We start from the raw sequence: 24894 nt of genomic DNA on the forward strand, positions 1-24894 counted from the left end.
ACAACAAGTGCGGAAAGTACAACAAAACCAATGAAAAAACCGCCTAAAAAAGTAAATAAAATTCAATAAAACACCAAAAATTAAAAGAATTAAAATCAAATGCCTAACAAACAATTCGGCGAGTCGTTCACCAATATCCGTGATTTGCATAAAATCCAAACAAAATTTTACTGCCAACGACAGATACTAACGAACAACTCGTTAGTACCCGTTGTTCGTTAGTATCCGCGTAAAAACTGATTTCTGGTGTTTTATTCAATTCTATTTGACTTTTTAGGCGTTTTTTTTTTCATTGGTTTTGTTATACTTTCCACACTTGTTGTATAGATATTTTGTTTTTTCCTTGGTCTTATTAGTTTGTTCGCGCTGATGAAGAGAGGCGGTCGTTCTCTCAAAATATTCGCTTTCTGTGTTTTCTTCAATATTTTCATGTTGCCTTTAAAAACACCATTTTTGATCGTTTTCTTTCTTTGTGTTATGGCAGGCCAATGTGGTTTAGGATATTTATATTAATTTTCGATAAAAGTTGAACAGAACTGAGAGAACTAGCTGTTGTCAAATAAAACTAAAGAACGACCTTAAAAACTCAACAGAACTTAAGACACTGAAACCCCCTCCTTTACGCTAGTTTGGTAGTACTTTATTGAAAGCATTTTGGATCCTTTGAAATATAACTAGTTGGCAATTATAACCATTTCATTTGCTGATTGCCCTTTGAAAGATTTGAACAGCAAAACTTAACTCAAATATGCTTAAACTTAAATGCACATTAAAAAGCCTTCAATTCTTAGGCTATTTTGAAAAACTGTTTATCCCTTTACCCTTGTGTCAGATTATTTTTTCTCAGAGGTTTAGGAAAAAGACGTCAAGCTTCAGCATATAGGGCTGAGCGTCATAAAGTCATATTGTTCTATTAAGCATCTCTTGTAGGTCCAAGACACACCATATATGAATTTTTTTTGCTGAACCATAAGAAACCCATGCAACCCACTCAGCCATCTACAAATCCCAACAGTGAGGACGTGAAGTTTAGGCGATAGTTTGGATAGTAAAGCAATAGCGATACCACAATCAAATTAAAAAATGATGACACGATTTTTGCAACACCAGTACTACTATTGACATAGCTTCTCATTTTAGAGGGGTGACATAGCTTCTCATTTTAGAGGGGCAGCAATGAGAAGCTACTACATAGCTTCTCATTTTAGAGGGGCAGCAGAATGTCACAGAGCTTACGAATATTGAAAAAGTGGTGACAGTTGACAAGTCAATTGATTTACCAAAAGAGGATAATCAACCAATGCAACGTAAATAAAATACCTGGGCCACCAATCAAAAATAGAACTGATACGTTGGAGATGGTTGAAGCGATCTTTTGAGGGTGCTACAAAGCTATCGGTGACTTTGAGTGAGAAATTTACAAAAGTAACGCACTCTTTGTAACCACCTACCCAAGGAAGTGGTAGCATAAGAAACATGTGGAGGAATACAGAAATAAATTATACAAGAAATTCACAACATTCTTTAAAATAAATAACTTTCTTAGACCATTTCTTGGCAGCCACTGGGCTAATAATATATCAACAGCTTTATTCGAGATAAAAACAAACCGCCTCACAAAATCAACAAAATAAAAACTCATCGACTGAGTAATTGGCGTCACATAGTGCAGACGTGTCAACACTACCTCCCTCCCGGGGTGTGGTGCTGGATCACTCCCGAGATCAGCATACTCAGCTCACAAAAACTAACACTGGAGCTACTTTCTTGTACTGTTGTCCACTCATTCACCATCGATATCAGACGAAATTAGTCTAAAGAAAGGTTTTTCAATTGATGCAGATTATTTATCCATGTGAGTTTTAATTCATTTTTTAATCCAAAAATCTCAAATTCAGGTTTAACCTTAAAAAAGGAACATCAGGATGCGAGCAGCGATTAAGCATTTATTAAATACATGGAGATCAAATTTTTGATGTTTAATCCTTCAATTTTCTAACAGCTTCTCTAAAATCATTATGCAGTCCATTGGCAAAGCGTGATAAAGAGAATTCTGAAAAGTCTTTAAGGCCCTTGCTTTCTTGAAGCCATCTATATCTCCGCTCTTCAACTTCTAGCTCAGTTTCCCTAAAAATGACGAAAACATTCTTTTTAAAAGACAATTCCAAAAAAATAGCAAAGCCAATTATATAAACTGACTCCAAAAGGATTTATAAACTGCTTGGTACAAATAAACGCACATGCACGAGGATAAAGTTTTTGTAATACGAACTATAAAAACACCATTTGAACAGAATAGCAAAAGGTAATTCAAAAGACGATAGTCATTTGTGAAACAGAGGTTTATATATAGTTAGTAAATACGCCTATATTCATTGATCAATCCTGTTAAATCCCATTACTTCATCTTTACAGAACATAGTTTCTCAGAGTTACAAACTGATGGACAATCCTTCTACTTTTCCCTCATTTTAAGTTTCTGTATAGTTTACCTCGCAAAAATATCTAAATTACTAATTTGTCCATTATAATGTAACTAAATAACCGTCATTAAGGTCTGTGTTCCTTGAACAATTTTTAGTACGGTATTTTTCTGCTCTCTTACGGCTTTTATAAATCAACAAAAAAAGACAATCTTGATATTATTCTATACTTCACAATCAACTCATTCGACAAATTATATTATTAAAATTTAGCGTACATAATTTTTTAGATTGAAAAGACTTTGAAAAGTGGCTAAAAATCGATAAAAAGACGACAATTTCTCATTTTTAAAGCAAGTTTGTTATCTTCCCCAATAAAAAGTCCAAGCGAAAATATAATTCTGGCTCGGTGAATGCTTAAACCTGAATAGACAAATGAATCCAGTTATGTAAATATTTTCTCCTTTTTGTGCAAGTAACAGATATATGATTATCTTAAAATAACTTGTTACAAAGGGAACATATACCTTAATTTTGTATGATATTAGGACTTGTACATCATGAATCGTTTTCAAGCTTCCAATTTTATTCCCTAGAAAGTTCCAAAGAAATTTAGGTTTTCCAAAACATGTTATTTGCTGGTTTCTCAGTTTCATAAACCATTGGCCAACGCAGCTTTTGATATCAAACTACTGCTGTTGGTCTTACCCTCAAATGCCCTAGCCATACAAAAGGCAGAAAATAAAATACCGTCTAGGGCCAAAAATAAGCAGGTCGTTCCCGAATGAGGGACAGGATGACATAAGGAAAGGTGTAAGGGAAATAGGAACTTCCTTGGAGGGAGAAAAGATGGAGGCTTTGAATAGATGGGGATGGAAGAGCGTGCGTGGCTGTGTTGGCCTCAGGTGGCATGGTACTGCAGTGATTTATTACTGGCAGTAGTAGTAAAAGATGTACGCTGTGTAACTTGAGGTCTTTTAATTATTACAACAGAAGTAAATAATTCTGAAGCAAAACGAAGAAGGTGTTACAGTAGCAGTAGCGAACGTAGTAGCTACTCTTCTGTGTCAGTAAAAAAAAGGAAAGATTTAGAATCCTGAAGACAATAAGGCAAGGAGTTTTGTGCTATAAAAGGAGTTTCTAGGGCTATAAAAAATGTCAAGATAGAAAATAAATGAAATCATTTTGGAAGCACGATTTTTTTAAAGTCGTGGCCTAAAACTAATATTTTTTGTCACAACTACTCCAGATACTTATTCACACCTTGTTTCTTCACGTATTACTTCCAAAGGTCTTATTTTATTTTTTTACGCATAAAAACTCTCTTTGCTCAATTTGAGGATGTTTTTACTTTTCAGAGAGAGAAAGAGAGGAGGGAGGGAGGGAGAGAGAAAAAGAGAGAGAAAGAGAGAGAGAGAGAGAGAGAGAGAGAGAGAGAGAGAGAGAGAGAGAGAGAGAGAGAGAGAGAGAGAGAGAGAGAGAGAGAGAGAGAGAGAGAGAGAGAGAGAGAAAATGAACAAAATCACTTACTTAGGTGTAGCTTTTCTATTCAAGACGAACGCCCAGATTGTGTAGAACAAAAGCCCTATAAGCCCTAAAACCCAGAAAAGGGCAATGACCCGAGGTAGTGGTTTCGATATAGTTTCTCTATCGAAGCGTGCAACAATTAAAAACTCTGTAAAGACAATAGTCAGAAGAGTCCAGGACTGACGACCAATACTTGTACAGTCGCTGAAAAATACAAAAAATGTATATGAATAAGTAATTATAAATGGTAGAGAGAAATTAAAGCATCCAGCCATTTCCAACCGAGAAGGCTGTTTGGTATTATACAAAACATTGGTTCTCCTGATGCAGGCCAAATGACACTCTAGCAATACATCACTTCATCCTTTATAAAGTCGAGTATGAAAATATAAAATCAAAAGCATTTATTATAAAGATTACAATAAATATTACAAAATCTATATTCAGAAAGTAAATAACAGAAGTTTTGAGAACTAATTAAGCATTAACGAGATTGAGTTAAGAAAAAATCGGAAGAATAGAAAGATAAGTCTGCAGATCAAGATTAGAACGTTAGAAGCCACAGCGATGTCAGTGGACAAATATCGTTCGGAAACATGGGTATTTCGGAAGACAGAGGAGGACTTGCTAGACATTTTCCAGAGAAACTGTCAACGGATGGTTTTGTGTGCCTGTCTTACTCCTCATATGTGAACCGACAAGCTGTATGAAAAATGTGGGTGGTCCCAATTTCAAGGGCTGTAAAAAAAGGTAAAGATGGCTATGTCACGTTATGTAATAAAGGGTAACTGATTGTCAAAGATCGTCTTTTTGAGCCATCCATCGAGGGCCAAATGAAAAGGAGGTCGTTCCAGAATAGGATAGAAAGCGGTCGTAAAAGAGGACCTAAAGGATATTGGAACTTATTGGGAGGGGATAAAGAGGAAAGCTTCGGATTTGGATGGAGGAGAAGCAAGCACAGCTGTGTCAGCCACAAGCAGCTTGGTGATGCAGCGAGTTGCTAGTAGTAGTAGCATTAAAACAACATCTTTTTTATGTGAGACAAAACACAGGGGATACTGCTTCAGGAAAATAAAGCACTTGGAATTATTTCTCTTTTGGTCCGAGTTCGACGAATTTTTCAAATTTCTTAAAATTTTTCAAATTTCAATTAAAATAATTTTTTTTAAATTTCAAATGTTTTTTTTTCTTAATACTTTATTGTAGGAAGTGCACCATTTTTTTTATGTAGCAAAAATTACGTGATTCTAGAGTAAGAGATATGTCAGAAGATTATTAGGGTTGGATATTTTTAAGCAGCTCTTATGGTTTATCCTTATTTGTTTAAGGTTAACAAATTTCTTGGAAAACTTTCTCATTACATCCAAGTTAAACCTTCTTAATTATTCTCAGATACTAAACTACAAGCTATGTATCCGCCATATCTAAAGAAGAAGGCACTTTAGATTTCCTAAAAGAGATTAATTTTAGCCACCAAAATTTAGTTATAAATTTAATTCTTTTAGTCCACAGGACTCTAAAAGGATAAGAGTGGTGCTGATACAGTTAAAATCAGAGATGACAAGTAGGCATTTCAGAACAAATAAGGATATGTCACCTCAATTCCAAAGAAGTAACAAGGGAGCTTAATTAAACTAACCTCATGTAAAATATTAATTATTTATATCTATTATCGATTATTATTTTATATCAATATCTATTGAAATATCCTCATGTAAAATATTTATTATTTATATCTGTTATCGATAATTATTTAATATCAATATCTATTGAAATAATCTTTGAATATGAGCAACTGGAATATCTAATAAAATAACTAAATATTTAACATAAACAATTTCAATATTTAGCATTAAATATTCATAAGCAGCCACTTTTTCGATCATTCTTGAATCTTGTTATTATATGCGAACATTATGAAATGCGTGATAACACCATCTCAAAAGAAAGTATTCAAAAATAAATGTATTAGTCAATAATTCTCCTAGCCTCAAACAGTAACTATATTTCAGTACAATATTCCTGGATCAATTTTCGAACATTTTTGTACAAACCTTTCTTGAGGAACCACTTCCCCATTACTTGCAAGGTTGTAATAATTTGGTTGTAGCAAAGGTAGTAACAAACCTTTCTTGAGGAACCCCTTCCCCATTACTTACAAGGTTGTAGTAATTTGGTTGTAAAAAACCTTTCTTGAGGAACCACTTCCCTATTACAAGTTAATGACCTTTTAAAATAAAACTAATAATTTGAGCAAGCTTTGAACTTTAGCATTTTTTTTTCAGCCAGCTTCTCTGGGGACCAGAGCTCCACAGAACAGTATCGGGGGACCATACCTTAAGGCTTTCCCAGATTCTGCTGATGTCTTTAATTCTTGGATCGGAGGCAAGATTTTATTAATAATGTTTAACGGTTTGAAAGGTTTAATTAAAGGTTAAATTTAAAGGTTAAGTTATTACTATTTCATTACATTTTCAAACACTAATGGCAAACATCAATGTCAAACAAACAATAGTTCTGTCAAACATACTAGTCAAACTGGGGTGACCCATACAGCAAGATAACTAGAAGCTGAAAAAGCCTACTGCACAAATTTAAGTTTATGGAAACTCGGCCATAAACCTGTGACAACTATCACATAGCAGACTAAACAAAGGGCATATAACAGTGAGTCATTACTGCCTAGATAAGCTTAAAAATTGTTATATAAATTATGATATGTTATAAATATATTTTAATATAGAGCTTGTAACGTGATTTCAAGATTTTGGAAACTGGGCAATAGATATGAGGCAACTATGATATAACACAGACAAAACAACAGTGAGAGAAAGTCACTTCTACTTGAAGAGCTTAAAAAATATTTGTCTCTTAAAAAACGAGCGAGCAAAAATTAGTTTTTCATACGAAAGAATTAAACTTACGGATCGTCAAGATATTGAAAAACTTCTCGTAATGCAACAGCACCCCAAAACAGCATGGCAAACAATCTGACTAAGTTGAGCCAATGATCAGGTGGGACCCAGAGAACAAACTTCAGATAGAAAGTGTTCAATTCTGTTAATAAGAACTAAAAAGAGAAAAATTACTAATTCAACCCATCCTAATCGTATGTTTAGCTGAATTTTGATACAAGACAATAAAATTTTTCAGTCGAGTGACGTCATTATAAATACAGTGCTTTCACTTTCACAAATAATCTGTAAAACCTCGGGGATTTTCGGTAGAAAACTGGCAGATGACCTGAGAGCAATCTACAGATTTTGTACCGAAAATAGTTTGGGCATCTTTTCTGTCGGTAGATGGGTATGAAATTTGGTATGAATCCCAAAACATCAGTAGAAGTGGAAACATTGCAGAAAGATTCGATCGAGATAAAATTCTCTTAAGTCTCCCGAGGAAAGTATTTGGAAAAAAGATTCCTTTGAATTCCCGTATTCTTTAAAGAGTATATCGCTACCGGTGCATAAAACAGAAGGATTTAACTATCAAAAAAGCTGTCTTGCTGTTAGGAGAAACGAATTTTTCAACTCCGATACAAAATATAAGCGAGTCAAAGATTCGCTGATACTCTATGTACATATATGTAATTTACAACCTTAATTATTAAATGACACGTAATTGTTCTTGCACAGTTGACTCGCGCTTGGAGGGTAGTGACTATGAATATGGTAGGAATAGTGAATTATGAATATGGCAGTGGGTATGAATATGGCATTTTTTGCCGAAATGGCGTTTTACAAAGACCCGTACTATTTCCTGAAGAACAAACCAAACGATAATGCATCAATGAAACAGTTTGATGACCACCATCTCATGCACCATCTCATCAGCTTCTACCTATCGACAGAAAAACACACAACATAATTTAATTGGGATTAGAAACAATATCATACCTATTATCTAATTATAATCTTATTATATATAATAATAATATATTATATATATTATTAATATATAATTATTATCTAATTAAATAATCTGTTGTAGCATAGTGGATTGGTGCTCTGCTTGGCAATACGGGGCCCAGGGTTCGATCCCCGCCGCAGCAAGGTTGGGCGACAAGCTTGCTACTTGTTCCTGTAAAAACACCCAGCAACTGAAACATCGATTCGACGCCCTATGCGCCAGCAATGGCTCTGGAGGATCTTTATCCTTTTTTTTATTATCTAATTATATTAACCATAATCATTACCACCTACATCTATCGATCCAATTAAATAATATTATTAAAGCCAAACTATCCTATTTGTGGTAAACAATCACTTTCTTTTTTTGAATACAATACACATTTATTCACGTAGAGACTTTTAGAAAAAGGATTTCTCGCTTTGAACAACAGGAATTACAGTAAGACAGGTGAACTTAGAGATTAGTTTTTATCAAATAAATAAATATATCCATTTCAACCAAAATTCCTAATTTGAAGGCATTTTTTCCGAATCATAAGTTAAATAACTTTATTCCTCACGCCTCTCAATACAAAATTTCTATACAACTGACACCTTTTTAAAAGAAAAATGTTATGGCAGGGCGAAGAGCGGATCGACTGCGGCACGATTTCCATTTAAAGTCGTCCTACGTTAAAAGTCTTGAGATATGGTATGTTTATGTTTAGGCTATTGGAGAAGGCTTCCAGTGATTTCATCTTTTCTACTGGGAATGGTAGTTAGTTCCAGATCCTGATGACCCGGGGTATGAACGAATGATGGTAAGAATTAGATCTTGCAATCTTCATCTTCACGGGCTCCAATTGCAGACTGTGCGATCTTGTGTTGCTTTGGGGAATTTTTTGAACAAGCTTGTCTTTTACGTTCCCAAAATTCTCATGAACTATCTTGAAGAGGGTTTTTAAGTCTAAGATCGTTCTTCTTGTCTCAAGTTTATGGAGAGTGAGCCTTCTTAGAGCTTCGTCATACGGAAGGTTTCTGAATCCTTGAAGTCCTTTTACAAAGCGTTTCTGGACCCGTTCTATTCTGTCAATATCCTTTTTGAGATATGGCGACCAGATGACAGTGGCGTATTCAAGCTGTGGCCTGACGTAGCTTGTGTATGCTGATATATTTGAGTGATTATCAAGGTATCGTAGGGATTGACTGAGTAGCCAGAGAGTATTCGACGCTTTACGCACAACCAGGCCGATATGCTTTTCTGGTTTGAGGTCCAAGCTCAGAATTACACCTAGGTCCTTTTAACAGGTAGATTTTGTCAGGTCGATACCTTTCATTTTGCATGAGTACATCGGATTTTGGCGGCCAAAATGGACGACAGAGCATTTTGCTAAATTTGGTGAAAGTTGCCATTCTTCGAGCTTCTCTGTCAGGGCATCCAAGTCGCTTTCGATTTGTGATGATGCACTAGCTTCTCCCAGGAGCTTCGTATCGTCTGCAAACAGGCCGAAGTCGGTTTGGGAAATGGCATTTATGCAAATGTCTATGTACATGACGAACAAGACTGGGCCGAGAACACTACCTTGTGGGACGCCACTGGTTGCATCTGTCCATGTGGATAGTGTATCTGCAACCTTGACTGCTATTTTCCTATCATTCAGGTACGCTGAGAGCCAATTTTTTAGCTGTCCCTGGATTCCATAGACTTCAAGGCAGTGGATGAGTTTTCGCAAGGATATTCGGTCGAAGGCCTTAAGTAGATCGATTAGGATAATATCTATTGGAATCCCACGGTCAAGGGTAGACTGGATGTAGTCGTGTATCACTACTAGTTGGGAAACAGTAGAACGATTTTTACGGAAGCCATGCTGATGATCTGAGATGAGGTTGTTCAATTCGAGGTGCGAGTTTAGCTTTTCTACTATGACCCTTTCCATGATTTTCAGGAAAGGTGAAGTAAGGCTGATCGGGCGATAATTCTCCGGGTCACTCCGTTTCCCTTTTCCTTTGAAAATAGGTGTTACATGGGATAGCTTCCAGGAAGTAGGAAAATTGCATTGCTCGAATGAGATTTGGAAAAGTATTGCCAGAGGTTCACATAGCTCGTCTCTCACTTCTTTCAGGATGAAGGACGGGATGCCATCAGGATTGAGTGCTTTAGACGCTTTCATGCCTTTCATTGCTCTTAGAACACTTCCTGGTGTGAAGCCAATGCTGTGGAGCTCGCTTCCTGGGTGTGAGTCTTGGAGTTGAGGTAAATAGCCATCGTCAATAGTGAACGTGCTGGTGAAGAGTTTTACAAGAGCATTCGCCTTATCTAGGCTAGTGCTATGGACCACATCACTTCGATCTATTAGAGTCGGTAGTTTCTGCTGCTCACCTAGCTTGCGTTTGCACAGGTTGTAGAAATCGCTTTTTGTTCTTATTTTCTGGAATTCTTCTCGTTCGCAAACTTTGTTGTAGTTTCTGATAGCTTTTCTACATTTTGAGCTGAGTTTTTGAAGCTTGGCGAGTCTACTTATGCTTCCAGAGGCTTTGTAATCCCTGTATGACTTCTTCCGGTCCCTGATGAGCTTTCTTATGTGCTTGGGAAGGAATATCCTTTTGCCAATGTGTTTGTTGTTCCTGAATGGTGTGGTTTGAGTGACGGCTCGGTGAAGTGTGCCATAGAAAACTTCCCAGGCTTCGGTGATTGGTAGGTTATACACAAGGTTGTCCCAATCGGTATGCTCTAGTATCATTTTGAGTTTTGTTATGTCTGTTTTATGGAAGTTTAATTTAAAAGTGGGTCTATCATCCTGTGTACGAATTTTGAGTTGTTCAGCACGGACTTGGCAGTGGACAGCATGTTCGTGGTCGCTTGTAACGGGGTTAACGACTGTTTTTGTAACGAGCAGGTCTACCATGGGCGTGTTGAATACAACTTCCAAAGTGTTGGTTTGACGCGTAGGCTCGAGGACACTCTGCGCTAGGTTCAACTCGCTAGTGAGGTCAAGATAGTGTACTAGTTGATCTTTTGAGTTCTGGCTTCTCATCCTGAAGAAATGATTTTTCCAATCCATTTCAGGTATGTTTAGGTCTCCGCATATCACTACGGATTTAAATTTGTTACAGATCTTCTCCAGGTAGGCAGAAAATTCACGATCTGCTGTCAGTCCCTCTCTCGGCTTCTTATAAGTTGCTGTTGACTGGTACATGGCTACAATTGCCAGGCGAGAACCATCGTTAGAAGTTGGTATAACACAAGTTATGGCGTCTATTGTCTTATTAGAGAAACTACTATGCTCGTATATGTGTAAGTTTTCCCTTGAAAGTATCGCAACTCAACTTCCCTGTGGTTTTGCCGCGTTATCCTTCCTAAAAACTTCATATTCTGGTATTCCAAATCTAGTCGATAGTATTTTTTCATGTAACCAAGTTTCAGAAATGCAGATTACATCGTATCGAGAGTTTTCGTAGAGGAATGCTTGAAGCTCGCCGAACTTTCCAACCATACTGTGTGCGTTAAAAATTAGTAAGTTTATCTCTTTTGGCTGTTCGGCTATTGTCTCACATTCGCATTACGCGGTTTGGGAGCAATGGCTCCCACCAGAAGACTGTACTGCTCTTTTGTCTTTGTTTCTCCTGAATTCCACTCGTTTCTGAATCTGCATGCGTGTCAAATCAGGTTAATGTATATGTTTTTTCGTATTTCATCATCGCTGGATGTCCTGAGTACTGGAGCTCCCTTCACTATTTGTTGGCGCTTTTTAAGGCTATCTGGGCTGTTGCGTTTTAGTTTGACCAGCAGTAGTTTCGGTTTTCCTCCAAGGGGAGCTTTACCGATACGAACTGTTTCCAGGATTTCGGTGTCAGTCAAGCGAGCTCCAAGGTCGTGGTCTTCACAAAGCTTAACTGCTTTTTCGGCGTCCGTACAGCCATCATTTTCTGGTAGCCCTGCAACAACAAAGTTGAAACGTTTCTCATCGCGTTGCTTCCTTTCTGTCTCTGCAAGAAATAGCATATCGATGGCCGGCTCCTGGATCAGAGCCCTGCTTTGACTTACTTGTCTATTTGGCCTTGGTGCCATTGTGGGACCTTGGTCTGCCACGGAATCACGTAGTCTCAGGAGTAGTTTTGATACGTTCCTTTTGGAGCAGCTTGTACACTCGTACTTAAACAATTGTGAGTTGTTGTCAAGCTGCTTAATCGCTAGGAATAGATCTGCGTGCAATGATCTGCATCCAGCGTGCTCCCATTCTGAGCAGAAAAAGCACTGCAACGAGGAGCAACGTTCTGCCACTTTGTGACAGTACGAGCAGTCGCCAGTTTTACATTGTTGGGATGTGGAAGTTGACTGAGAAGAATCCAAGCCTGTGAATACTGGGATCGGAGTTCCTGGTTGATGAGTGACCGAGCGTCCATCGGCTGGTGTTAAAGTGGATTTGTTTTGTACTGGAGTGCTTTTGGGGGTGCCAGATTTAGATTTGCATTTCTGACAGAGCCACTTTCCCTTCAGTTTTTCCATTGTATCTTTGTTGTACGTTACTGAGGCACAATTAAAGTGAAACCAGCTGCAGCACTCTCTGCACTCTATTCCACCCTGGGCTCTTGTAACGTTCTTTTAGCATTTAGGGCAGTTATTTGCCATGGTTCACGGTCTTATCAAGAAGCCGACAGATGTCAACTCGTCACGGGGTTTTTAAAACTTGGGAGGGGGGATTTCGGACCTGTGGGAAGTGCAGATTCCTGAATCGCCTATCCCCAGCAGTTTAAGGATGGATATCCAGCCGGTACCAATACGGCCCTTCGTGTTCGTTATCGCTCTCTTCTGCACAGGTTTTTCCGAATATAAGAGATAAACGACTTAATGAAAGGTTTCTTCAAATGTAGAAGATAAACAACAACTCAGTGTACTTAATCTGCGGACTTTTGGAAAGCAGGTACTTGGTAACTATAGACCGGTGCTATATGAAGAGCCACAAAGATGAAATTGGCGATGTAGATGGCGAGCTAGCCAATATGAGAAAAAAGATGGCGCTGGTAAAAACATCCATAGTAAAAGACGTATACTAGGAATTGGAGGTCTCTTAAATTCTCCTTAGCTAAAAATCTATCGTTAGAGTGTCGAAATCAATATGAAAATAACCTCAAAGTAATGCAGAAGCTTTATCCCATTAACGGCAAAGAATCAAACTCAGTCCCAATCACCCTGGATACAGTACAGATGGCGTAAGTTGCTATTTTAACGGCCGTAATATCGGTTGCGTATTTTTAATAGCACTAAATATGGTAATATGGAATCGGAACCTGAGTAAAATAGTGAAGAGACTCTCCTTTAAATGGATAGGATGGAAGGATAGAGGAAAATCATAGGAAAGAAAAATGAGAGGAAAAACGAACATTGCGAAAAATGTTGTAGTTTGACTGTTAATATTGATAGAATGATCCAGCATCCGTTTCAGAAACGTTCCATATCATGACCAATGCCAATTGAGAACAACAAATAGTACAAATTTATCAAAATGTGAGATTAGAAATGATTAACTGCTATAAAAATATCCCTTTTCCTTTTAAATGATTAACATGCACATTGCTAGCATTATTCTTATAGTGTGTAACATATATCTTGAATAAACAATCATGCGTTTATCATTTTGTTGGATGAAGGGTAGAAGGCGATGGTACAATTTTTTGATTTCCATTTGGTCTTTTTAAATATTAAAGCAAATATCTGAAAACGTTAATGTAAGAACAATTTAGCGACTAGAGAACTAAGATTAAATTCTGATTTAATTCGAAAGTATTTAGATTTATTTTTACAAATTTGAACCACGAATTTTTCAATTTAATTTAAAATGTGCAACAACAAAAATGCAAAAAATAAATGAATTATGCAGAAAGTATAATAAATAATCAAAAAAAGGGAAAATACCAGGACTCTAGAGGGCAAACGTCTGAATCCCTCCAATACGTACATACTTCACTACTATATAGCTAGAGACTTGTTATTAGCATATTTGCTCACCGGACTGGCACACTCATCAAATTCAACTTACTTCTATTTCAAAGGGGGCCTGACTTACCACAAAAACAATGGTCAATGTAGCAACCCATCGGCCTAAACTAGATAATGGTCTCCTTTCAAATTTAATCTAATTATATGGTCCAAATTGAGCAAATATTCTCTTCAGCTTTCCTCTATAAAAGAAAAAAAGATTTAATATTAATTCAAAAGTTCGATTTAATATTAAGTCAAAAAGTTTTCAAGGCTCCTAAGTCTATTTATCTGATCCAGGCACTTCCCAGATTATAAATTAATTTTTATTTTGGCTGAATAGTCTCGACTGAAAAGCCCTCGTTTGCTTGGAAGAGAAGAAGAAACAGGTCTGCATAGCGCAGGTACAGATCTCGTGATTTTCTGCCTTCGCCGAGAAGTATAATGCGTGGTTGGAAGCAAACCATTTGATGCTTCTTGACACTTCTGGGCAGATGCTGGTATTAACTATTTTGAGGGTCGTAGAGTAAAACTACCTCGGCCTAATGAGTGTGTACCTATATCTTCTGCTCAACGGATGTATTATGAGGACTGTGTGCCATTTTGAAGAACTTGAATTTCGCATGTAATTTAAATCTGCAACACATTGGGGAAGGGTAGTTTTTAAGGAATTTTGTTCCAATTCTTTAAGAATGACCCCTAAATCACAAAGGCCGTTTAATTAGAATAAATAGCTCGTTTGAAATTACCAAAAAGTTTTTTAGGGATTGAAGATTAACAACAATAGTTTTTTGCCAGACGTTCTTTTTTAAATAGAAATTTTGAGTCTTCGTTACTTTTTAGAAATTTCATCGAGCTCTTCATCTGGAGCGACTCTGATTCGTTCGTGTATGCATTCCATTGCAAGAAAATTTAACCTTTCTTCAGTGCGTACGATTTTAACCGTCCGAACAAATAGTGACAGGGATTGCTGCTAAGATACATAAGTAAAGCATTTACCACGGGCAAGAGGTTAGCATTTAAACGCTGCTAAGTGTCAATGGCATCCTTGGGTTTTTTTTTTCAGTTTATCGCAACAAAATGATCATCATACACCCCTTACGGTTCAAGGCCACACACAGATTCTGTAGCTTGGTAATTCTAGAAGCGTTTAAATTTCACTTTTTTCTAGGTTGGTTCGTAACAGACATTGGAAAGATGATAGTATGTTCTGGTGCAATTCAAACTTTTGGGCAAAAGCCTGACTAGAGTTTTCAACGAAACAAATAAATAGTAACCTCCTGAAGTATTCCTCTACCAGACGACCGGGAAGTTGTGTTTCACTGGTTGCCGCATTGTTGTTCTGGTCTCCAAACAGGGATATCCAGATGGTCATATAAGTCACTAGATTTCTTAAAATTAAATGAAAATCTGACACGCGCCTCATATCGAGCCTCTTCTAGTTTGTTTGTTTTTTTGCTGTTTTTTTTTACAGTTATTATAGACTTCAGGCGTCAGAAAGGTCAAGATTTTCTCTCTGCAAGTAGAATACTTAATGTATATGCTCCAAGTGCAATGCTCCAAATAATATAAAGAAAACAGATACTGATACAAATGAGTAAATACATACTAAGACGAGTAATAATTAGAATTCATATTTTAACAGAAAGTACTTTAAAGGTATTTAAATACTCTAAATAAATACTTTAAGAGTTAAATTTAAAAAGGGCAGAAATTTAAACAAACAGCAGAAGGTTTCTCTTCTAAACCTTATAAAGACCATTGCAGACCATTTGGGTTTTACTGAAAATTATATGTGTTTCAAAAAGGGTTTGACTTTTTCAGAACATAAGCGAAAAAAGAAAATGAATATAAAAATAAAAGATGGCTGGAAAAAGCTAATGGAAATAATCTATTTCAATATCTAATGATATCAATTAGTGCAAGTCCCATCTATTCAATAATCGAAATTTTATTTAACAGCATATTTTGATTTCTTTCAATGTTGAAACTGAAAAAAAAATATTAAAATATCTTTGGCTTCCAGCAAAGCGGAAATGACGTAATAGCCTTTAAAAGATTCAGAGGGAAGCAGTGGCGCTACTTTTGTTTTTAGTAGTCTGTGTCTGATTCAGTTTGACTCTATTATTCATTTTTTTCCCTGTGATTTAGTTGTTCACCTATATCGGTATATGTACTATCTTTATGCTTGATTGTTTATTTTAATTCTTGTTCGTTGCATGGAAAATGTCTAAAATAGCGCCTCTCAAGAAGGAGACATGTTAGAGCAAAAAGAAAGACATTTTTATATTCCTAATTTTATGTTTATTTTTAGAGTTTTGTTCGCGTTTTTATAATTTATCTCCAGCCCACTTCCAGTCGTCTGATATAGCGCTAGACTATATACAAACTTAACAAAAAATGATGTAATTCTTACTTTATAATATATATGGAGGCATCAATTAACCATATTACTATATTTCCTTGTTTTTTGCATGTTTATTGCCCATTTTTATCTGTTTCTGAATCAGTTTTCATCACTTATTATATTACCTTTTTTTTTAGATAGAATAGGGCCATGAGACCATAAGGGGAGGGGAGAGCTGGGGAAAAATTGTCAAAAACACAAACAAAACCATAAAATGAATACATAATTAGCGATCTAAGAGTACCTCTCTTTTTCTTCCAGCATGTCTCCTTTTCTCCTTACAGCTCCTTCAGTTCTCCTACAGTTCTTCTTAACATAATTCTTCTACAGTTCTTCTTAACAGCTCTCCTACAGTTCTCCTAACAGCTGCTATTCTAGACCTTAACTCTTTTTTGGTTTGATTTATTCATTGATAATTCACAGAACATTTATTTATCGATAATAATTCCTGGTTGTTTGAACAAGAAAACTGAATTATTCATATGGCCCTTTACTTATCTTTGGAGAACTTAATTTTTGGAAAGTTTTTTTATTGATTTCTGTTCATTTCTTATTTCCAAATTTGTATTGTTGGTTAATATTACGAATATTTTTTTCATATTACGGTCATTTTGACAACCTGTCCCACTCAGTATTTCTGAGAAGTTCAAACTTAATACCCAAAGCCGTTCTTCAGATATTGCATATACGCTCCTTTGGCAGCCTGGATGCACAAGGTGTCTTTTGATTTGGGTCAACATTGCCCTCCATAATCCCTGAGAGTCTTTATTTAATAGTCTAATAAGTCTAATAGTCTAATTTAATAGGCAAAGGTTAATATATAGAAATTTAAAGGTTTAATTTCTATTCGGTTACACCAACATTACCATATTTTCCGTCTCAAACAAGATTATCGACCAGGGTCTTGCCCAGTCCAATGCTGAAATTAGGAATCCTAGTGCTGTTTATTTTTCCAACAACACTACAACACTTATTTTCAAATTTGCAGTACCTGTAAGTAGGAATATTCCATAGGCCTCTCCAATGATACTGTTTCATACTAAAATATTCCAGAGTATACATTCCGCAAACTATTCCAAGCCCGTTGCAAAGTAAAGCATCCATGATCCACTGAAAACAAAAGTATGAAAAATAAAGATGAAAAAATTAATGTTGTCAAAATAAGGTAGACACAAGGTTAACACAACTCGAAACACGGAAATCTATGACAGGACTTTAAATATTTCGTTGATCTTCATCCTGAAAAATATACTTCGCTCCAACTATGATTGTGCTTAAACCAGAAATCTAGTTAAAACAAAAACTAAAAAAGAGGGAATGAAAAGAGAGGGAGAGCAAAGAATAGGGAGAGAAAAGATAAAGTGGAGGATCTTCATCCCCCAAAATATGTTTCACTATAACTATAACTGTGCTTAAACCAGGAATCTTACGAAAAAAAAGTAAAAAAAGAGGAAATGAAAAGGGAGGATGAGCAAAGAATAGGGAGAGAAAAGATAAAGTAATGCAAATTCTGCTGTAAGGTTTTTGTTCTATAATACTTGTAAAAAACACAAGTGTTTGTAAATAGCATATAATATTCCTTGAATAGAATACAAATGTCCCCAAATTCTAATTTCCAATTTTCTTGAATTAAATGAGTGCCAGGTTTGATGAAATAGGATTTGATATTATAAAGCTTCAATCACTTTAACAAGTGGTATTGAGAGAGCAATTTAATTAGAACACGAGGCTCTTTATATCTCCTGTTCAATAGGCTCTTTAGTTCTCCTGTACGCACCCTGTACTGTTACTCATATGAAAAAATCAGAAATAGCAGAAGTGTAGAGAGCCTAATCACTTTGGGATCATTTTGGGCAAACTTGACTCTTACATATAATTTTGTTCTATTAGAGGTGGAGGTACAGATTAAAAGAGGAATGAACTCCCCTATTAAGGAAATCAATAAAAGAAGCACTAGTCAGAGTTAGATCATATTACAACTTGGTTCAGGTAAAAGTAGGAAAGAAAGAAAGATCAAAAGTCACTTTCTATCCTTTCTTTACAAAGCACACAGCAAAAGAATGTTAAGTTAGGCAGAGAGGGTATGTCAAGATGTAGATACAGAACCACTTTTGAAAATTATTTTCAAGAGTACGCGTGTAATACAATCCCTTTAATTCAACCTTGGTCGACTCAACCCACTAACTGAGCTTTTTTTGAACTCTTCGTCCATTTAGCTCAAACCCTATCAAACTCAACTCTGTTTAACTCAACTTCTGTCTAACCCCAGCCCCTGGTTTACACAAACCCCCGTGAAACTCAACCCCATTCAGTAAGTTTTCCATGGTTGACTACATCCAAATGAAACATGCTAATAACATAAAAGTCGTACCATTTGATTTCTTATTTCATTCTCTTTGCAAATATCATGGTCGCTTTTTTGATAAACAACCCTCCCTCCTGATGTTCCCAGATATAGTTCTAATGAAATATTTCTTTGTTTTCTTGAAATTGAACTGAAAAAAAATTAATAATTGGATGTATGATTGCTTATTTGTATCCCCACCAGTATTATAAGGATTAAAACTGCAATTAAAGCTAGTCCAGAGGATAAAAGATTATTTGCAAAGCAACACAAGATATATAAATACAAGTCTACCCACACAAAAGGCTTGAAATATAACTTTAAGTCAAATAAACCATAAAATAGAATTTCCTAACTATTAAATATACCAAAAAAAATCACTTCAGAAGAAATTACTACTACTACTACTAATAACTCACTGCAGCACCAAGCCGCCTGAGGCCAACACAGCTACGCACGCTCCTCCTCCAACCTAATCTATTTAAAGCCTCCCTCTTTACACCCTCCCAGGAAGTTCCCATTTCCTTTAAATCCTTATTTATGACATCCTCCCAACCCAGACAAGGACGACCTGCTTTCCGTGTAGCCCCAGACGGTTGGCCAAAAAGGACAATCTTCGGTAATCTGTCATCCTTCATCCGTAGAACGTGGCCTAGCCATCTCAACCTTTCTTTCATTATAGCCCCAGAAAGCGGGATTGAACCACACTTTTCGTACAACCTACTGTTTGAAATACGGTCAGTCAGCCGGGTACCCAGAACAATCCGTAGGCAATTTCTCTGGAAAACATCTAGTAAATTTTCATCTGCTTTTCGGAGTGTCCATGCTTCAGAGCCATATTTGACCACTGTCATCACTGTAGCTTCCAATATTCTAATCTTGGTTTGTAGGCTTATCTTTCTATTCTTCCAAACTTTTTTTAACTGTGAAAAAACACCCTGAGCTTTAGCTATTCTACTTTTAACATCTCCACTGCTCCCACCATCTTTACTAATAATACTACCAAGGTAACTGAAGCTCCCAACCTGATCAATCTTTTCGTTACCTAAGGTCACCTGTTCATCTTCACTTATTCCTAACCTTAGTGACTTAGCCTTCTTAACATTAATTTTCAAGCCTATTTTAGCACCCTGAACTCGTAAAACCTCTAAAAATTCATTCATTTTGCTCACACTTTCATCTAATATGCTTAAATCATCAGCATAATCTAAGTCCAGGAGCGTTCTTCCTCCCCATTTGATTCCATGGTCTCCAATTGCCTTTCCTGTGCTCCTTAAGACGAAGTCCATCAAAATGATCCATATAAAGGGGGATAGAACACAACCCTGCTTAACTCCTGATTTAATACGAAACCAGTTGCTAACCTCATTTCCTACCTTAACCGCAGCAGTATTATTCTAGTACATAGCGCAAATCACTTTAATGTATTTTTTCGGTATACCATATAACGATAAGACCTTTGTTAACGCTGTTCTATCAACAGAATCGAAAGCTTGCTCATAATCGATAAAACTAAGGACCAAAGGTGTTTGACAACGAAGGGACTTCTCAATTATTAACCTAAGAGTGAAAACATGGTCGACACATCCTCTACCTTTTCTAAAACCGCATTGTTCTTCCCTTAAAACTTTATCTACAGCATGTCTTAGTCTAAAAAGTATCATATTACTCAGTAATTTGCTACCTACAGAGACCAGACTAATGCCTCGATAATTCCGACATTCACTCTTGTCACCTTTCTTATACAGTGGTTTAATTAAGGTTTTCCTAAAATCATTGGGTACTTCCCCTTTTTCAAAAATCATGTTCATAATCTTCAGTAGCTTATTCCTAACCTCAGAGCCACCATATTTAAGGAACTCATTAATCATACTATCAGCACCTGGGGCCTTATTATTTTTTAATCCTTCTAGTACTGTCGCTGAATTCTTCCTCACTAAACAAATCTTCCTTCACATCCAAGGTATCACAAACTTTTTCATTTTCATCTATATCTTTTCCTGCAACTGTATCTCGGTTTAGCACATTCTCAAAATGTTCCACCCATCTTTCTTTAACTTTTTCCTTATCACTAATTGTGACCCCATTTCTATCTTTAACTGGGACTAGTCCGGATCGGCTACTCCCTTTCAATTTATTAACATGCCAGTATAATATTTTACTATTATGCCGTCTAGCCGCATCTTCCAGATCCTCAGCAATTTTATCCATCGCCTCCATTTCACATCTCCTTAGTTCATATTTTAATGCTTTCTCCACTTTCTTTACATTCCTTTTGTTTTCATACGACCTATCGCTCAGATAATTCTTATACAAACCCCTTCTACTCTCTATTAAACCTAAAGCTTTTTCACTAATATTCCTAGTTGCTGTCTTAGCACTCTTCCTGGGGTGGGGGTGCCACCACACCCCAGGGAGATGAGGAACTTCTGACCATCACCCCAATCAAGAACTTGAGTTTTAGCAACAGTAGGGTCCAAACCAACATATCGAACAAGGCCAGATTGCAATTCTAGTTTAACATCCACCCAAGTAAGGTGGCACTTGATGGAGTTAGCTGAGAAATTAAATCGTAGACTACTTCCTCTTGATTTTGGACCCAAGCTTAACCGCAGCTCTCCCTGGCAGAAGGAAGGAGCAACAGCAGAATTTCTATTAGTATTGCTGTGGTTCAATGGCGGGACTGGTGACCATGAGGGCAAAAACCTTTAATAAATTTTAAGTCAGTTTTTCAAAGCTTTCGTCTATGTTTAAACATGTTCGACCTGTTTTTATTATCTAGTCGGGTAACGGTTTGCAGTGGAGTGCCTATTTCACTAAAGCTTCTTTGGGTATTTAGGACATGCAGTCGAACCTGAGCAGACGAAAGCAACAGAATAAAGCCCCAAGGAGCAGCTGTTGGCTTATAGAGTCGTTTGAAGGGGTGGTTTTGTAGGCATAAGTCATATACTTGACTCAAGCATCTGTCGTCAAATGTGTTACACCCGTATACCTCAGCTATTTACAGATTATAGGTACGAGAACACATACAAGCAAACCGAAAGCACAGTTAAGTAAATACATGACAAAAAGAGCTAAAAGTTTCTAAATTTGAGCTAAAACAGCAAAAATGGATACAAAAAAAAGCAAAATTAGAAAAGCAGTTCAGTACGCGCTTGCATCAAGTATTAAAGCATTTCTCCCTATTCTTTTGTACAGGCACGAGAAGCAGCATCACCAGGACAGGAGTTCCCAACCTTGCACCAGGCTGAAACCTTTTGAAACTTATACCATAATCTTCAATCTTCTTTAGAAAAGGCTACACTATTACTTCTGAAATATTTCTTTACATCTGACAAAAATTTTAACATAAAATTAGCAACTTTAATCAAATTATTTCTTAGACCACACTGCTTTTTCATTTACGAGAATTTAAGAAAGTTTAATAGAGAAAAACGGGTTTAACTTAAGTCAAGCAGTGAATAAAACGTACCAAAAATTGCTTTGTACTAAATATTCATTTATTTATCTTTTGTTCTTTTTTTCTCTCTTTCTTTTTTTAAAGGATTTAAACTATTTTTGTTTTCTCTCCTTTTTTTTCTTTACCATGGAAAAAGGCTCCTGGATGTGGAGCTGAAATATTTGTAATTTTTTTTATTAATTAATGTTTTTTTTGTTGTATTGGTTTTTAGTACGTTTTATTCACTGCTTGATTTAAATTGAACTCGTTTTTCTCTCTTAAACTTTCTTAGAATCTTTCAGACAAATCCTTCGCAAAGTTCATTTCTAGACACCTGGTCGGGAACCCTGCATAAGAGGCAAAACAAAGACGAAACTTACATGATCCCACCAACATTCAGAGAAATTAGGAAGCTGATGTTCTAGCGTATATTCAAGAATTTCAAACATAATTGATATAACTGTGCACAGCCACCAGTCCCTCAAAACAAGAGTCTTTAACCACCAATCAAAAAAATGTGTAGGAACAAAGGCGTCGAACTTGTCCCATATATTGTGCCACGGATCGTCAGGAACTGAAGGGTCATAAATAAGACAACTTCCACCATATGATTTCTCTTCTAGTTCTTCCCCAAGGTTCTTATCAAAATGTTTAAGCAGCTTTCTTGCATCGTTTGGAGACTAGAAAAGTGATTTCATATGAGCGCCAAAAATCGAAAAAAAAAAAGAAGATTTTTCTAATCAAGCTAAGAATTATCATTTAACAGGTCTAGGACAATAGGATGCCCAGAATGATGTATCAAAGCCATAAACCTGGCGATAACTAAAAACTTAGTAAAATGGAGTAAAGAGACAAGTCTTGACTCAAGTAGTTTATAAATAAAGCCGAGTGCCGATCATATGACTGATGTTGCGCCAATGTGTTTTCTCTCAAAAAAGCCAGGAAGGATAACGAACCTTGTTTGTTTTGAAGTATTCAGCGATTTTAAAATGGCGAAATTCTATTGCGTTATAAAGTGTAAAAATTTCGATGGAAAACCTGGCCAGTCATTCCTCAGGTTTAAAAAAAAGAAAAAATATCGTTTAACGGTCTAGTACCAAATAAGACCTAATACGGTTAAATATTTGTTCTGGGGTCTTGTAAGTGAAACATTTGCTTCACTTTGCAAATCAACATTAACCATCATTATATGTTTATTAAGCTTTATTTATTATTAACAAACATCATCAGTCCAAACCCACCTTAAGCTCAAACTGCGTATGTTAACCCTCCAAAATGACGAGCTTCAGCAGGTTTTCCGCAAATTTTCTATGTTCAATAACGAGTGCTGGCCCTCTACTATATTTTATATCTCTATGGTTTAAAAAAGACTGGAGTGGAAGAAGAGCGCAAAAAGCCACGGTTAATCTCATGTGACTTTGCACTGTGATGAGTTATCACGAGTGAGTTATTGATAAGTTACTCGTAGTAATAGTAAATCCAGTACCCACCTTAGCAGTAAAATCTTTTTTGTGTGCTTTAAATATTTTCTTGTTGGAAAAAAAAATTTACCTCAAACACAAACTAAAAATTATATTTCAACAGTTTTAATTACCACGTTTGTAAGAAAAGGGTGCCAACGATGGTGGAAGCTTCATTATTAACTTCTGTTATTCTTATCTTGTTTGAATCTGTTGAGTTATGTTGAAACTTTGAACCAATAATTCAATATTATAAAAGCCTACTTACAAAATCCGAGCCTCACAGTCTAGAATGTTAATAATACTTTATGCATGCATTTTTAGTGTAATATTCAACTACACTTCTAATGGAAATTACAATATGAATCTATTTACGTTTTTGTTCCAAATCAAAAAATTATTTAGTGATAGACGGGTATAAATGCAACTATTGGGTGAATATTTTGCAAGCACCCAATAAGCATTAGATGGTAAACCAGAGGGGATGGCGAAGGGTGTGCGGGGGGGGGGGGCTCCTCCGAGGCAGCACCCTGGTCTAAGTCTGGAAGTCTGGAAGTACTTTGTTGCCGTGAGGGTCTTGAATTGGCTATCAGAAACCAATGTCAAGAGAAAAAATTAATTTTCAACAATGGAAAAAAAGAACAATTAGTAATAATCATGGATGAACAATCACCATCCACGGAGGTCATGAGAGTGGTCAAAGAGGAGTTCCTAAAAAGCGACTGCGAATCTTTTTCAACAATCGTGGGCTACCAGAGACCGGAGCCAGAAATGGTGGAGGGTTCAAAGAATCCCGAAGTTGAGATGAACGCGATTGATCTAAGTTGCCACTCTCGCCTGGAACAGAACAAGCCTGGGTCTGGGTTTGGGGCAAACCTGATTACAACACAGACCGACGAGCGCCAGGAGAATTCCCAGCACAGAAAGAAACCCAACCGGAGGGAGAGAAGAGAAGCCAAAAAGTTAAGACCATAAGGGGTGCAGGGGACATCTCCACACGCCAGGGCGCCGGAGGGGAAAAGGCCTGAAGTTGAACATGGACATACATCTCCGACCGGCAATCTCCCTCAAATAAAGGGGAAAATAGAGACAGAGCCAATATGTACCAAAAATGGACCCCGAAGAGTAATCCGGAAAATCAGCACACCAAGATAGAGAGGAGTAGGAAAGAGGCTCCTGGTGTATCGAAAGAAAAGAGTGGATATACAGAAGCAGCCAGACTGATATCTTTAGGGGGGGGGGAAAGAGTGACTGGCAAGCCCTCAAAGAAGATGACGTCGTTCTTATTAATAGAAACCGTTGAGGCCAAATCATGGAGGACAACTTGGACTTTAGTCTCATGTAGCTTCCAATAGACAGGAAGGCATAATTAAAGTAAAATGCCAGGATGAGAGGACGATATCCTGGATTAGGGGGGATTGTCCAGG

The 24894-nt window shown here is 36.7% G+C and overlaps 1 protein-coding gene across 1 annotated transcript in view; it reads right to left on the reverse strand.

Moving 5' to 3' along the window:
* Nucleotides 1–1573: 1573 nt before the first annotated feature.
* LOC136043972 (phosphatidylserine synthase 2-like) overlaps nt 1574–24894 on the reverse strand; it is a 52034-nt gene continuing 28713 nt past the window's right edge. The window contains exons 4-9 of the mRNA XM_065729054.1: nt 22388–22687; nt 17216–17334; nt 13906–14020; nt 6875–7020; nt 3954–4154; nt 1574–2127 (exon numbers count right to left, since the gene is read on the reverse strand). Of these exons, the coding sequence (XP_065585126.1) occupies nt 13975–14020; nt 17216–17334; nt 22388–22687 (465 nt within the window). The 3' untranslated portion in view covers nt 1574–2127; nt 3954–4154; nt 6875–7020; nt 13906–13974. The remainder of the gene's footprint in view (nt 2128–3953; nt 4155–6874; nt 7021–13905; nt 14021–17215; nt 17335–22387; nt 22688–24894) is intronic.

The sequence above is a fragment of the Artemia franciscana genome, chromosome 2 (assembly GCF_032884065.1).
Source record: "Artemia franciscana chromosome 2, ASM3288406v1, whole genome shotgun sequence".
Classification (NCBI taxonomy): Eukaryota; Metazoa; Arthropoda; class Branchiopoda; order Anostraca; family Artemiidae; genus Artemia; species Artemia franciscana.